At 40.2% G+C, this 17,134-nt stretch overlaps 2 protein-coding genes across 3 annotated transcripts in view; both read right to left on the bottom strand.

Annotated features, from left to right (window-relative positions):
- Positions 1-841: 841 nt before the first annotated feature.
- On the bottom strand, positions 842-1,732 carry LOC148849358 (methionine-S-oxide reductase). The gene has a single exon (XM_088950505.1). The coding sequence runs from the start codon at positions 1,677-1,679 to the stop codon at positions 1,299-1,301; it is 381 nt and encodes a 126-aa protein (XP_088806631.1). The 5' UTR covers positions 1,680-1,732; the 3' UTR covers positions 842-1,298.
- A 2,782-nt stretch (positions 1,733-4,514) lies between these two features.
- LOC148849359 (LYR family of Fe/S cluster biogenesis protein) overlaps positions 4,515-17,134 on the bottom strand; it is a 31,692-nt gene continuing 19,072 nt past the window's right edge. For both annotated transcript variants that reach the window (XR_016100182.1, XM_088948018.1), the window contains exon 4: positions 4,515-4,927. The gene's annotated coding sequence lies outside the window, so the exon portion shown is untranslated. The remainder of the gene's footprint in view (positions 4,928-17,134) is intronic.

Consider the following 17,134-nt stretch of genomic DNA (forward strand, 5'->3'; position numbering starts at 1 on the left):
TCTTGTTCCTTCATAAACAGAACCAGAATTTGTTCTCCATAATAAGAAATATGGAAGCAGTTCCATTTCCTACCTCCTTCGATATTAAGAGCACAAAAACAATTCCAAGAAATAGCTGTTGTACACACTTTTTTTTCTTATATCAGTTAGCTATCTTATGTTCTTCTGTATCCCACCATGGCTGCTTCATCCTGCCCAAAGGTCTGACTTTTGTTTAATGCGATAGGAACACTATCTATTGAAGATCATAGCGAGATATATAACCGACCAAAACACAGATGAATAACTGTACAAGTGATAGTAGCTAAAGTTCTAAACCAAGTTCATTACCAAAGGAGAACTGGTTGAGTGACATACAATATTCAGAGAAAGTTAGCCCACCCACCCACCCCACCCCCTCTCCCAAAAAAAAAAAAAAAAGAAAAAAAAGAAAAATCAACCCCAAGATCAACTATAACTGAACCTTCATAATAAACAACTGTAAGGTTAAAGCCTTCGGTATTAGAATCTGCATTTTCCCACCCACCCAAACGCAGTTCCCTCAATAGCTGCACATTAGCATAAGAGAACCAAAAATTTCTAATATTTAAATGATAAAAATCCAAAGAACCAAATGTGCAAGTTATTCATGTCAGAGCTCCAGACCAAAACATTAAAAGTTAAAACCAAGTGTTCCAAACAAAGAGTTCTTTGTAGTGGAGGTTTAGATTTTAGTAAATATTAGATGTTCATTAGCACTAGTGAACCTAATTGTCCTAAAATTGAAATATTCAAAAATCCAAATGACAAAGGTGGAAAGTCATTTATCTCAGAGGTTCAGACCAAAATATTAAAGCCCAAGTTTTCCAAAGAAAATAGAGAACATCTAAAATTTACTAAAATCCAAATCTCTATTACAAAGAATTCTGTTTCACACATCTTTACCAAGTTCACAGTCAGTCTAGTTCATAAGCACCAGAATCTGTGACTTCATAGCTCAATACTCAAGATTAAGAAACAAATCAATTATGAATACAACCCTCTCACGCCTCTATCTACAAAGACATACAAAGGAAGATCTCAAAACTAATATAAACATTCCAAATCAAATGTACATTATAAAACATAAACCAGGAGCCAATTTATTTGCACCAATAAGGAAAACCGAGTTCAATCAAGAAACCCATTAACCACTCTGTCAACTAAAACCACCACAGTACCATTTAAGGGTTTCGCCCCATCGACCGCAAAATCCTAAACAAAGCCCGTAGAATTACAAGAAACCCATTTAGTCAAATAACAAAATCCAAGGAGAAAACCTACGTTTCCGATGTAATCTTGAGAGCCTTGGTCTTGAATCTATACCTCGGAGCTCTGGGGATCACCTGACTCGGACCCATATGAAACTGACCAGGACTGTCAGTAAGGGGAGGACCATCGTCGTAGATATAGCCGACAAGACGTCCACAGCTGTTGCACTTGATCTTAGTTCTCTTCCTTTGAATTCCCCAGTAATTCACCGTCTCAAAAAAAGGCCTAAATTTGTCTTCTTTTTCGAATCTAAACTTGGTCTCATCAACCGAGGAGAAGGAGAGAGTCCCCTTGTTCCCTGCCTCGAAGTAGAAATCCGGAGGGAATAGAAGGTTGGTTCTCAGATTTAAGTTTGCACCGCACTCTGCACAACTGTAAATCGAAGCCATTGATGGAAATGACTCAACTCAATGGGGGGGGTGGAGAAAGATGGAAGGAGAGAGGAGAATAGGGTGGTGTATATATATTAACAGTCCAACGCGGAGAAAGAAATTTCGCGGCAGCGCAGGCACCAAAGACAAGAGGGCAGGCAGGCAAGAAAATTTTCAAACGTCAAAACGTCTTATCGAAGCTTCGCCCGCTTGGGTTTTGACAACTTTGAAGTTTTATCTACCGTAAAGATAAGGCGGTTGGTCTTTTAACTCTTCTGTGTTAACTGTTATACGGCAGTCTGACCACGCAGGAACATTCTGTTCGACCAAATGGTGTTCAAAGGAAAGCCGTTACTAACAGCCGTCGAATTGGTAGCAGGATCAACGTTCAGTTGTTCCAATCTAACGCTTTCGCAAAAGAAAATTTTGGTCTTGTGGTTTGTAAACTTTCCCTAATCTATCAAAAAAAAAAAAGACCCATTCTTGTAATATGGGGTCCTTTTCTTATTAATTTAAACCATGTTATGATTCGATTTTTTTTTTTTAAATATAGCATTAAAGTCATTCCGATTGCTCCAATGCATTCTTGCAAATTTTGGGCTAAATTAAATATCCATATGAAATGATAGAGGTTTCTTTATAATATATATATAAATTTATAGTTTAGTTTGGGCTTTTATTTTTTGAAGAAAGGAGTGGACAATTTTTGTATTTTAAAACAAAGAGACATTCATGTTAATGAAATGAATCAAGAATTAAAAAAAAAAAAAAAACTTAGTTCCTATACTAATAAATCGATTCTTGTCATTTCAACTGGCTTCGTTTGGAAAAATTGGTGGTATTTTTTTGGTCAATTAGGATTTGCAAGAAAAAGGTTTAAGGTAAGTTTAAATGGGCATTTTAGTAATTTAGTCCATTTGCCATATGACTTAATGGTCAAGGGTATTTGTCACAAAGTGAAAGTATAGGGACTATTTGTCATAAATGAAAGTTTAGGGAGTATATTATTGACCTTATAATAGGGGGATATTTATAATTTATACAAAAATAAATAAATTTACAAAAAAATACAGACAGGCCCAACCCAGATTTCTGATTTCCACTACAGAGTTATAAACATTCAAAATGTCAACAACCCACACTACATTGGCCGCTGTTGACACCAACCCCAACAGTACTTTGGGCCTACAAATTCTAACCCTGGACTGAATGGTCTTTCTCCCAAAATTTTACAACCCGAGCAGCATGAGTCTGAATAACTTGCCAATAGAAGCCATTCCAACACCCTCCCAACATGATCAGACATGTATATATCATACATGGAGGGTCTTTTATGGTGGGTTCCAGTCTCACCAACAGGTTTTATGGTGGGTTCCGGTCTCATCAACCTGTTGGGAGGGTGTTGGAACGCCTTCTATTTGTAGGTGATCCCATCACAGCAATACCCGTGGCCCGTCCCCAATGTAGGGAATTCACCAAAGCCCAAATTCCCAATCCGTAGACATTTCTTCCTTCTAGACAAACATTATTGTTTGCGTGTTGTATGTACACAATTAATATGTATCCATTAGTAGGGTACTAGGGTCTATTTGAATGTTGTATGTTTATTCAAAATCACTTATCCCATTTTTCTGTTTTTCTGTTAAAGATTTCTATTTGGCAGTTGTGGTTGAAAACCGGTTTCTACTATCTTTGGTCTTTGGTTAAAAATTAAGAAAATCTGGAACTTGTCTATCCCTTCAAAGGCAAAAGTTATTTTTATGGAGAATTTGTAATGGGACTTGTAGGTACTAATAAGCATTGAACACGAGTCTCTGTGACTGTTGTGTGAAGAGTGGGAATCTATTATTCATCATTTTTTAGCTACTGTTCTATGGTCAGAGCAATTTTGTTTACTAATCCCTGGAATATTGTTATTTCTAGAAATCAATTCTCTTCTGTGGTTCAGTTTTTTTTTAATCAAATTACATACAAAGTGGAAAGAAAATGATTTTTCTCTTGTTAGCTGTTGGTTTTTATATGATTTGGAAAGTGATGAATGAATTGATATATAATAATATTGGAAAAAAATGTGCGTTGGATTATATCCTATATTTCAGACAGAGCTGGTTCTTGAAGCTTTGATGAGGAAAGTTAATTCAGTTATGAAGGTCTATCTTTACAATGTGATGCAGGAGTTAGGGAGGATAAGAATGGATCTTTTGGTTTTATTCTGACTAATAATAATTTATATGTGGTGGCTGCAGGAAATCCTCATGGTGCTTTTTCTGGAGTTATTGATGCAGATCAGAACTTGGTGCTAATTTGAAGACTTTGAATTTTGCTGCTAAAGCTGAATGAAAATCAGCAGTAGTGGAGTCGGACTCTTTGAATGCCATCCCCTCTTGATGGTTTTTGCTGGATAGCATCTTTGATATTTTGGAACTGTTTGAGAATGTTTTGTTTGTTTGTCTCTGGATTAGTTAATCATTTTCGAAGGTGTAGTTTTATGGTGGCATAGACAACCTCAACGGCTGGAACCTTGTTTTTGTTTAAACTCTGTTATTGTTAATAGTTAATAACTTAATATAAGATTTCCTTTACCCATCAAAACAATAATCCCAGTTGGAAAGATGCCATGAGCCCATGATCTGAAACTTAAGATCGACTTCCTTAGCTACCTTGATTACTCATTCTCTGCAACATCAAAAAGGGTCATTATGTAATGCTGTTCCCAGCCATCAGGTGTCTTGAAAGTGGTGGGCTGGACACAAACCTAAGCTTTGGTTTTTTTTGCATAAAATGGCAACCCTCAGACATAAACCCGCGTTTTCCACATTTGTCGCCCTAGATTTTTCCCATCACACAGAATAGTTGTCTCCTAAAAAAACCTCATCAAGTTACTTATATAACTCCTTTTTTCATATACATGATATTGTTTTGACAATTTGCATATTCCTATGTCCCATATGATGTAATAATGATGATGTGGACATACCCCAGAAGGATCCATTGACAAAAGTTGATCCTGCAGAATGAGTGTAGGATAGTAGGATTTTGCCTTTTTTTATTGGCAATTAAGTTCATCAGGTTGGAAGACTAACAGGAGATATAATGCTCAGTCCTAACCATCTTCTAAAACATAAATTTGATGAAGATGCTACAAGTGCTGCGTGTCTGTGTTCTAAACCTGTAACATGAATTTCACCACCAAACTTGTCGGAGCGGTGTAGATTGCCATGAAGGAGATGACCATTTCTGTGAGGAAATGCCATGGTACAAGGCCTCTGAGAAAGAGAGAGAGAGGAATATAAATGCATATAAATGTTTTGCATGGTCGTCTTGAACAGTTTATATGAATTCAACTGGAACAGTCTATATTTGGTGTTTCTGATGAAGGGCGAACTTACAATGGCTACTCTCTAATTTTCCTTGTTACTTTGATATTTCTTTGCCAGAGTTCCACAGTGGGATTGCAAACTATCTTTTCATGTAAAACAGTGCCTTTACGAAAGAAACTAAGTTAAAACAGGTAATGTTGATACCATACACCTGGGATCAAAGGCCATATTCACCCTTTACACTACAGGTGAACAAACCCACTTTTTTATAGGAAAAGAGAATTTTATTAAGAATTAATCAGAAAGACTACAGATTCCCAAAAGGAGGAACTAGATGCAGCCTCAGGTACAAATTAGCTTACAATTGAGCCCAAAACATAGATTCCCTAAAAACCCCTTGCTTAGCTAACGAGTCTGCTAAGCCATTAGCCGACCTCCTTTGCCACTGAAATCATCATTCTGAATTTCTTCACAGCTTCCCTGTAGGTCCAAATAACAGGACCTGGATCTGTTAGCCACCCAACTACTAGCTTGGAATCCCCCTCAATTATCAATCTATCCATATTCAGCTGTTTTGCAAGCTGCACCCCCTGCAGGACTGCTTGGAACTCAGCAAAGATAGATCCCCTAAACCAGCCAGGCCTGAAAAAAAATGCAACTATATTCCCACCCTTCATCCCTTATTCCCCTTCCTGAGAGCTCCGGATTTCCAAGACTGCTACCATCAAAGTTAAGTTTTACAAACCCTTCTTCTAGTGGAGCCCTTAGCTTTAGTGTCTGAGTAAAGTGCCACTCTCCAATTCTGCCAGATATCATCAAAGGAGAATGGGGAGAATAATTTTCAGAGGGTGAGGTGGAAAGAGTGGTGGAAGTAGGTAAAGAAGGGAGGTCAGTTGATTTTGTGGTTTGCAGGGGATCCAATTAGTTAGAGAGATCAAGTGTTGATTTTCTTAATATTGAAATGGTGATTGGTAGGTTAGGGGTGCATCTAGGACGAAGGAGGAAGATAGACGTGAAGGCTTTGGATGCTGTAGAGATGGTGGTTACCAAGAAATCATTTCATGTAACTAAGTTTTTTCACAAATGAAACTCAGTTTTGTGGGGCCATGACCTACAAAAAGTTCCAAAAAGCTGTATAGGAGAAAAGGTGTGAAGAAAGTTGGGCCGGCTGTAGATAATGGAGGTGGGGTTGGGTCCTAGATTCCAGTTAGTTCCGAACCTCAGGTGGATGGCACTCAGCAAGGTAAGGAGATTAATGCCATAGGGTCCAATTCTGTCAAGGAAGTGTTGATTCCAACTAACAAAAAGGCAGAAACGGAAGGAGTTTTGCTAATTGAGGAGATTGTTGATAGAGATGTAGAGATTGGCAAGAAGCATGGATTGTTTTTTGGGGAGGGGAGGGGTTAGCTAGGAAAGCCTTTGAGGAGGTAGAAAGGAAAAGGAGAGAAGAGAGTTTGAAGAAAGTGGCTACTAGAGGAGGGAGAGAGATGTGGAATGAAGAAGGCAAAGGTCAGGAGGAAGGTCTCGAGGAGGAGGATTGAGGAGAGGCTAGTTTTTTTTTTTTTTTTTTGTAAATAAAATCATCGATATTGGTTACATGAAAATCCCCTTAGAGAGGCGTGAGGTGCCACCTCTCCAAACAGCAAATACATAAACTACAACAGAGATTACATGAATGTTAATGTTAAACAAGAGTTACAGTTGCACCTAGAACAATGTTTCCCTATTTGTCCCTTATTTTGCCAAGATATCGGCAAATGCATTAGCTGATCTCCCAACCCACTGTACTGTTATAGACATATTTCTTGTGAGCCATTTGAATTTCTTTAACTCATTTTTGTAATCCCAAGTGACATCCTCTGGATTAAGTAACCAATCCACCACTCTCTTAGAATCCCCTTCAATCAGAAGCTGCTCCATGCCCACTTCTTTTGCAAGTATTCCTTGTATTGCAGCTAACAGCTCTGCCCGGATAGAGTTCCCAACACCTAAAGGGTCAGAGTAGAGAAAGACAACCTCTCCAGCCTCATTCCTCAGTATACCTCCCATCCCAGAGGGACCCGGGTTACCCTGGCTACTCCCATCAAAATTCAGCTTCAAAGAACCAAGAGGGGGGAACCAGCTAGTCAATACCCTTACCTTGGAGGAGGAACAGCTTGTTACTAATAACCAATCCTTCCAACAATCAGTAAAAGAGAAATGGTTAAACAATTCTAGGGTCTTTAACCAATGTATTGATCTGTACATAATGCAGTCCTCTAAGGCTTGACTGCTCCTTCCCTTTTCCTAGAAGGCATTCATTTCTTCCCAAACTGTCCATAACAATGCTGCTCACATGCACCTCCACATTTTCCTTCCTCTTTTATGGGGCCAAGAGAAAAAAGATGGGTTAAAGATTGTGCTAACTTCTGCTAGCATATCCCAACTACACCCAAACAAAGATAGAAGCCAAACCTAGAGCTTTGCAGTTACACTACAAGATAAAAATAAGTGATTACAACCCTCACCATGAGATCTGCAAAGAATGCACCAGTTTGGTGAATTTCAAAGGATGGGATTCTCTTTTGTAAGTTATCCATCATGTTTACTTTACCATGCCACACTTCCCAACACAAAACCATAACCTTGGGGGGGACCGGCCTACACCAGACTTCTTTGGAAGGGAAACTTTGTTGAAAGGATGTTTGGCAAAGGAAATTGAAAAAAGAACCACAAGAAAAAGACTCATTGGGGTGAATGGCCCAAATCCTCTTATCAGACTTCAAAGGATCCAACCAAACCTTATCAAGGAGACAAAGAAGAGTAGACAAACATTCAACTTCCTCATCCCTTAACCCACTACGGAAACCAAAGTCCCAAGACAACACTAACAAATTTAAAATAGACGGAAGGGAATTTTGAGATCACCTCCTTTTTATACAAAGAAACAGAGTACAAGGATGGAAAAAGGTCTTTTAGAGGGAGATCTTCAGCCCAAATGTCCTCCCAAAACCGAATAGAATTACCAAAACAAGCATCATCATACCTGACACAACTGAGGAACTACGGAAGAATTTTATGAATTGCTTTCCATGGTGTAGCTAGGTTAGCCCTCCTTGACGTGCCAACATCCCATCCACTCTCTAAGCATCCATGAATACTCTTCACCACTTCATGCCAGAGTTTATCTCGCTCGAAAGGCCACCTCCACAACCACTTCCCTAACAAAGCTGAGTTCTTTTTAAGCACATTCCCGAGCCCTAATCCTCCTTCCTCTTTGCTTCTACCCCCAACCCCCAACTAATTAAATGATCCTTTTTACTTTCTCCCGGTTCCTAAAGAAAATCTCTCATCAATATTTCCAATTTCTTCATTTCCCTAGATGGTATCCTAAAGGCAGAGAGGTAATAAGTAGGTAGATTCATGAGGGTAGCTCTTATCAAAGTGATCCTCCACCCAAAGAGATATAATTTTTCTTCCACACAGCTAATCTCTTTTCGATCTTCTCCAAGGCTGGGGTCTAGAACCTACTCTCCCTAGGGTTTGCCCCTAACGGCAGCCCTAAATAGGACAAAGGCCAAGAAGAAATGGAGCACTCAAGACAATTTGCAACCGCCTCAACCTCCTCAAAGTCTAGAGATTGACTCCAGCTATGCAGCTCTTTTCTAGATTGATTTTCAAATTGGAAACTCATTCAAAGGCTCTAATCAATACTTTTAGGTTTCTCACCTTCTCACTAAAGCCTCCATCACAGAAGATCATCAAGTTATCTACAAACTGAAGGTGAGTTATTGGAATTCAGTTTGTGCCTACTCTCCATCCCCTTATCACATCTTCCATATCAGCCCTGAACACATCAGCTACCAAGGTAAAGAGAAAAGGTGAAAGTGGGTCCCCTTGTCTAATACCCCTGCTAGCTGGAAGAAATCCCTCACCACCCCATTTACTCAGATGGAATAGTGACAAGAGTTAACACAACCAAACACCCAACTACACCATCTTTCTCCAAACCCACACTTCCTCAAAACCTCTACTAGGAACTGCCAATCCACCAAGTCATAGGCTTTCTCAAGATCAAGCTTACAAACAAAGCCTCTTTGCTTGAACCTCTTCATCTCTTCCACACATTCATTGGCAATCAGGATCATATCAATTATTTATCGTCCTGGGATGAAAGCCCCTTGGGCCTAACTAATAATGGAGGGAAGGATTTCTTTAATCCTCGGACAGGATCTTATAGATACTAGTCACCAAACTAATTGGCCTAAAGTCTTTAGGATGGATAGCATCAGATTTCTTTGGAGCAAGAGCCAAGAAGGTAGCGTTAATGCCTCGACTGACTATATGCTTCTCTACAAACTCATTAAAAACCTCAATCACCTCCCAACAATCTTGGTAAAAGGCCATTGTAAACCCATCTGGGCCTAGAGCTTTGGATCTATCCATCAAAAGCACCGCCTTCCTAATTTCTTCCTCAAAATTTCTTTCCACTACCTAATCTTCATCCAATCTTGGCCAATCTACCCCTTCTATTTCCATCCTCTCTTCCAAGGTCTTTTATAAATCAATTTGAAATGATCCACAAACTTCTTGGCAATATCATCTTGATTAGTGAATGCCTCCCCCCTACCTCTAACTTAAACATAAAGTTCTTTCTCCTCCTCCCATTTGCCACATCATGAAAAAACTTAGTATTTCCATCACCTTCCTTGATCCACCTATGCCTCGATTTCTACCTCCAGCTTATTTCTTCCCTCAGTAAGACCTCTTCTAGGTCCTTCAAAAGTCCCCTCAGATCTCTCTCCCCCTCCTCCATTCTAGATTGGGCCTCTCTTTCATCTAAGTGTTTGCCAATGCTTGGTTCCAAATTGAGGTGGAGGTGTGCAGGAGTCTTTTGGTTCAGGGGCATAAAGGTGTTTCTTGTTGTCCTTTGTTTTGGTCTGTTAGATTTTGGGATGTTTAAGGCCTAGAGTGTTGTATGTTTTGATTTTGGTGGGTATTTCAAATGTCTAGTGTTTCTTTCTTCTCTTGGCAACTGAAATGTCAGCTAGCATGTCATCTATATGAGTTTGGGTCTTCAAGACAAAATGCCATGTGTAACTGTATGCACCAATCAACAATGGAATACTGTTTACTCCATTACTCATGGTTGGTCTTGCCTCCATGTTCTTGGTAGGGGTGGACTAGATATGGACTAAACCTGTTCATGGGCTGGGTCTGTGCCAGGCTTTGCCTCTTTATAAATAGAAAATGACCAGGTCCAAGCCCGAGTCTGCAGCCTTCTTACTAAAAAGTGTGAGGATTTCCATAACACAAATGAACAGCAAAGGGGACAGAGGATCACCCTGCCTCAGTCCCCTAGAGCTACCAAAGAACCCCATGGATTGCCCATTAATTAGGATTGAAAATTTAGGGGTCTTGGTAGAAACACTGACCCAATTTCTCCAATTTTGTCCAAAATTCATGCATTCCAGCACCCGATCCAGACAGTGTTGATGCAGTCATATGCTTTCTCAATATCAAGTTTACAAACAACCCCCGGGATGACCTCTCTTCTCCTAGAGTCAATTAACACATTGGCAATTAAAATTGAATCAAACATCTGTTTACTAGGCACAAAAGCACTCTGGTTACTTGAAATTATTCTTCCTATCACCCCTTTCAGTCTTTCTGCCAGGACTTTCACGGTTTCGCCAAGATTTTGCAAAAACTATATAGCAAGCTAATAGGCCTAAAATCCTTAATATTCACAGCCCCCTCAATTTTTGGAATAAGGGTTATAAATGTGGCATTTAAACTCCTTTGCAGAGAGGCATTGACATGAAACTCCTGGAACACCTTCATCAAATCTACTTTCACAAAATCCCAACACTTCAGATAGAAAAGATTTGTGAAACCATTCAGGTTCTTAATTGCTGCACTGATTTCCTCTTCTATAAAAGGTCTTTCAAGTCATAATTTCTGATTTTCACTCAGCTGCCTGAAAGGGAGATTTGAGGGAAAGGGTCTATACTTCCACTTTTCCTTGTAGAGCTTTTTATAAAAGGAGGTTGCAACTGATTTGATCTCTAAATCTGATTCTCCACTTCTCTCATCCCATACCAACTTATTAATAGCTGAAACTCTAGCTCGAGCATTTGCCATTTTGTGAAAGAATGGCAATTTGTCTATGCTATTTTCTGTTTATCACCCATACCAACTTATTTCCTCTTTCACGACCAATTTGTCTATGCTATTTTTTTCTTGAGATCTTTTCAGCCTTAATTCTTCAGAAATTGGCCCAATTCTTCAGCTCTATCAATCTCTTTGATGGTACATATAATACTTTTTCGCTAGTAATTTTATTATTTTATAATATATTATATATAATATTATCAGGCCAGGCTTATTTCAGAAAGCCCAAGCCCAAGCCAACAGGCTTAAAACTTTGTCCAAGCTTGACATAGAATGGCCTGGGCCAGGCCACCCCGTTAGGCTGCCCAACCCATGAGCAGGTCTAATATGGACCTAACCTCTGGCATTTTTGCAAAAAGTGGGTCGTGGTTTTTCGTGTAGTACAGTCAGATACAAGAATCCTGATCTGCCATTCCATCCTGCTCAGTAACATATCCACTGTTAAACTGTGGTCTGTCAAAATCATTTCTCACTACAACCAATCTCCTTTTTGGCTTGCCCCTAGCTCTTCTAGCCCTTCAACTCGTAATAGGTGATTTCTTTCTTGTGTTGTAGATGGTCTTTTCTACACATGCCCAAACCATCTTACATTCCCTCATCCAATCACCTATCGGAGCTACTCCTAGGTTCCTTTTAGTATGTCCATTTCTAATCCTATCCTTTCTAGTATTACCACTCATCCATCTCAAAATTTGCATTACTGCTACACTCATTTTTTGGCATGTTGTTTCTTGATCACCCAACTCTGATTTATACAACATTACTGGCCTTGCAACCATTTTATAAAATTTACCTTTTAGCCCAACTAGTATTCTCTTATCACAGAAGACTCCAGATGTACCACTCCATTTTGCTCATCCTACTCTAATTCTATGGGCAACATTCTCCTCAATTTCTCCCTTGTTATGGATTGTCGACCCAAGGCAATAAAAGATGTCAAACTGTCAATTTGATAGGGCTACCCAGACCCATTAAATAGGTGTATACTTGGGAACCCACAAGCAGGTCCATTGGTGTACTTCAGACCCATTAAAAGATGTCAAACTGTCAATTTGATAGGGCTACCCAGACCCAGAAGGGTACTTCAGACCCATTAAATAGGTGTATACTTGGGAACCCACAAGCAGGTCCATTGGTGTACTGTCTGCTCATTGTCTATCCATTCCGCCCTTTCCTCCGCCATGACCACTGCAAGTTGTTGTACCACTTCTTCATCAGTCATATCGTTGTTCTCGGCTATAGCAACTAAGGGGGTGTTCTGTAGTGTAGATGAGAAATTGGTGGGTGTGGACTAGTCCACACCACACCCTGTGGCAGGGACCAATCCACACCACACCACAGTCCATAACTGTTCTGAACTGTGGACAAACTATGTGGACTAGACCAGTCCACACCCACAGTGGCATTCTGTAGTGTGGACTAGACCAGTCCACAACACACTTTTTTGATTCCATGTATCTCATGTACATTTTATGAATGATCTACACAACATTTTAAAAAACGACTCGGAAACGGAACCGTTCTAGCCACCGGTTTCTGGGTCGACGGTTCGACCGTCCAACTCGAACGGATGGACAGTTCTGACAAACAAATTAAAAATAAAAATTAATAATTAATAAAAAATAAAAAATGGTAAAAAACCGTTGAACAGGTTAATGGTTTGACCGCTCAGGTCAACGGGTTGCTGACTTTTTCAACGGTTTTTAGCCAAAAACCAGGTTTGGGGTAAAATGGAACCATTTGCCTAGACGGTTCCCGGGCTGAACGGTACAACCGTCCGGGTCGACGATGGTTCGAAAACCTTGATCTACATAGTTAACCATAAATATCTAATTTTTGCATTTTATATGATAAATATATTGAAAAATGCATCAATGAATTAATATTAACCATAAATATTATTTTTTTATAAAAACAATATTAAAATAATTAAAATTTTAAAAATATATATTTTAAATATTTAAAATATAATTTTATTGATAAAACATTAAAATTAAAAAAATAATAAAAAATTAAGTAAAATAATTAATATTTTATTGACAAAAATACTAAAATGTGAAATAGACAATAGGGTAGCCTTTCAGGGAAAGTGTGAAATAGAGGATCAAAAATCAAGTGTGGACGGTCCCCAACCACGAGATTTTACCATGGATGAGAAATTGGGGTGTGGATGGGACCTGTCCACGCTATATTGGGGTGTGGACAAGACCGGTCCCATTCACACCCAGCCGAACACGACAAAATCTGGTCGATTTAAGCGGTTCCAAGCACCGCCTAAATCTCCACCTCTGTCAATAACTTCCTTTCTCGTGCCCATTGTTTCACCCTGCCCTCCATCTTCCCCTTTCTCCGCCAACACCTCCTCTAATCTCTCCTACCTGAAACTACTTTCTGCAAAAATTCCCCTATCTTCTTTGCTTCTACTTCCCATCCAGTATTCTCTCATTTCCTTTTCAAGAGAGCCACCTTTATTGGAGCCCAGTCTAACTAGTATGGACCGTTGGCTAGTTCCCCCATGGCTAGCCCTCTCCTTGGTCCCCCACACTACCTCTTCAACAAAGTTCAAAAGTGAGCTCAACCTCTTGTCAAATCCTCCCCCTCTCATGTCAGTAGATCCATGTGGGGCCAACTCTGCGCCAGTCGGGGTTTTTTTGCTATTTGAAATTTGGATGGAGACATGAACAACCTAGACCGCCTTTTGCCCTCGTGCCTTCTCAATCTGCTCTTCCCTCTTCGACGGCCCAAATCACCCCATCTGTCTTCTAGCATCCAAAAACACATCTCCTTTACTTTTTCGCACAACCTTTTGAAATTTCAAATTCCAAAAAGGTTAAAGCACTACCCCTACCCATCCTCTGACAATTCACCGCCCACTCCCTTTGGCTGCTTACCCCTGTTAGCGTTATCTATGCTCCTCATCCGATCGGTGGCAATGATTGCAGTGCAATTTCTGCCATGCACCCCACAGCCTCAGCCATCCTTGTCCCCTCCGTCCCCCTAGCCTCTCCTTCTTTGGCGTCGATGGCTCTTCCCCCTTCGTCTCCACAAATCACCTTCCCTTTCATCTTCACCCTTCTTCGATATTAGACCCTAAGAGGACGAGTGTATCCAGTGACACTCTGCTATCACCGCTTGCCTTGCTTCTTCCATTTTCTTGCATTTTTTGGTAGCAATTTCAGCCACAACGTTACTGCCACCATTTCATTTCCTTCCAAAATATTCGCTATTGCCGATGATACCCCTTCCATTTTACCTTATCCTTACCCACTCTGTCATTTATTTCACCTCTTGTGAGTTATCCGCCTCCACGAAACCTTCACACAATTCTCCTATCTAATTAACCACCGCATCCCAAAGCTGCAGCGGAAGCCCGAAGATCTTCACCCAATAAACATCGCCCTCTTTAAGAGGTTTACCCAGTCCCTCAAAATACTCCTCCCAAGGGATCAAGTGCATCAAGGAACCTTCAATACTCCTCGCCCCTATCTTCCAAACCCTAATCACCTCGTCCTCAAAAGGCAGAATGAATAGGTATTTTCGTCATCTTTTTATAGGAAACGGTAACTTTCATTAGAAAATTGAAAAGATTACAGGTTTACCACCCACAAAATGGATGGAAAAAGAAAAACAAGAACTTACAAACAGGCCCAAAACAAAGCCTCCCTAGTAACTCCTTGCTTAGCTAAAGTGTCAGCCATTCCATCTGCTGACCTTCTTACCCATTTAAAATGCACCCCAATCTCCCTTGCTAAGCTAATAATCTCTCTTAGAGGTTGTCTAAGAGACCACACTCCCAGGTTTCCAGCTTGCATCCACCCTATTACCATCTTGGAGTCTCCTTCCACTTCTAATTGTTGCATTCACAATTGTTTCACCAATTTCAAACCTTGAAGCAACGCCATTACTTCTGCCCTTGATAAATCTCCCACCCCAATTGGGCCCGAGTAAAGGGCCAAGACTTTTCTTTCCTCGTTTCTATACACACCCCCCAACTCCCGACTGACCTGGATTACCCAAGGAGCTTCCATCAAAGATTAGCGATGGTACCCAACATTCTTGTACCACAGGGGAGGAAGGCGAGGATATAGCTATAGCACTCCAATTTCTAATTAAGTCAGCTGAGGAGAAGTCCTTGAAGAGATGATGTACTTTCAGCTAGTGCATAACCTTGATGGTGACAACCTCCACAAGTGCTTCCTTGGATTTTTCTTGCCCTACGAAGATCCTATTGTTTCTCTCTTCCCAAATTGACCATAGGATGGCTCCTCTTGTTATTCTCCACATTACCCTGCCCCTTTTCCTTGGTTGTCGGAAGAAGCTAGAGTCAAAAAGGTTCAACACACCCGAGGGGAGTCCCATCTATAACCAAACAAAGAAGAGAACCAATCCCACAAATAATAAGTCTTGACAGTATGGCCGGCTAGAAATAAGAGGAAGAGAAGAGAAGAGAAGAGAGGAGAGAAGAAAGAAGGGTTTTGCAATGTAATAGTGTTGGCGGCGCCAGCCTTTATTTTAATATATATAGGGCGGCAAAAATAACAAGGGAAAAGACCCTTGTGCCCCTGAGTACAATAACAGACATAATAAAAAGAAAAAATGAAATAAAAAACACTTTAATTAGCCAAACAGACCCTAACATCGGCAATTAACACTCCCCCTCAAGTTGGAGCATAGATGTCAATCATGCCCAACTTGTCACAAATCTTTGTGCCGCACATGATGAAGACCTTTGGTGAAGATATCTACAAGTTCTTCTTCTGAGCTGACATATGGTGTACACACTTCTCTACTTTCAAGTTTCTCTCTAATAAAACGCTTGTCCACTTCAATGTGTTTCGTCCTATCATGCAGAACTGGATTAGCAGCAATATTGATGGCAGCTTTATTGTCATAGTAGAGTGACATAGGATTGCTCACTGTGAAACCCAGTTCACCCAATAGATTTCTTATCCACATGATTTCCGCAACCCCATGATCCATTGCTCTATACTTTGCTTCAGCACCGGATCTAGCCACCACACTTTGTTTTTTGCTTCTCCATGTGACAAGGTTTCCTCCTATAAAGGCACAATACCCACTGGTAGACTTTCGGTCATTGATTGCTCCTGCCCAATCTGCATCAGTATATACTTCCACTTTTAAGTGACTGTGTTTCTAGAACAACAAGCCAGCTCCAAGAAACTTCTTGAGATATCTCAAGATCCTCTCTGCAGCCTCAAAGTGAGTTGTCCTAGGGTTGTGCATGAATTGACTAAGGACACCCACTGCATAGGCAATATCAGGCCTGGTCATAGACAAATACAAAAGTCTCCCCACGAGTCTCTGGAACATCTTTACATCTTTCAAAAACTCTCCCTAACTGTCTCCCAAATGGTGATTAGGTTCAATAGGTGAATCAAATGGTTTTACCCCCAACTTGCTTGTATCTTCTAGTAGATCTAGTACATATTTCCGTTGGGAAATAAAGATGCCCTTGTGAAAGCGGGCAACTTCAATTCCAAGGAAGTATCGTAAGGGGCCTAGATCCTTCACCTCAAATTTAGTGGCTAAGAAGTTTTTCAGTCTCCGGATTTCAGCCTCTCAATCTCCTGTGATCACTATGTCATCCACATACACAATAAGAGTTGCAATTTTACCTTCACCTCTTTTCACAAATAGAGTATGATCTGACTGGCATTGTTTGAACCCCATCTGTTGAACCGCTAAATGAAACTTACTGAACCAAGCCCGAGGTGATTGTTTCAACCCATATAGAGATTTTTTTAACCTACACACCTTTTGTTCACTGCCTTTCGCACAGAACCCTGGGGGTTGGGTCATGTACACTTCCTCTTCAAGTCACCATTCAAGAAAGCATTTTTTATGTCCAATTGGTGAAGATCCCAATCAAGATTTGCTGCCAGGGAAAGAAGAATCCTGATAGAGTTCATCTTGGCTACTGGAGCAAAAGTCTCTACATAGTCCACTGCATATACCTGTGTAAAGCCTCTTGCTACTAGT

This window comes from Nelumbo lutea, chromosome 6, assembly GCF_056320005.1.
Source record: "Nelumbo lutea isolate HS-2025 chromosome 6, American lotus-T2T, whole genome shotgun sequence".
Classification (NCBI taxonomy): domain Eukaryota; kingdom Viridiplantae; phylum Streptophyta; class Magnoliopsida; order Proteales; family Nelumbonaceae; genus Nelumbo; species Nelumbo lutea.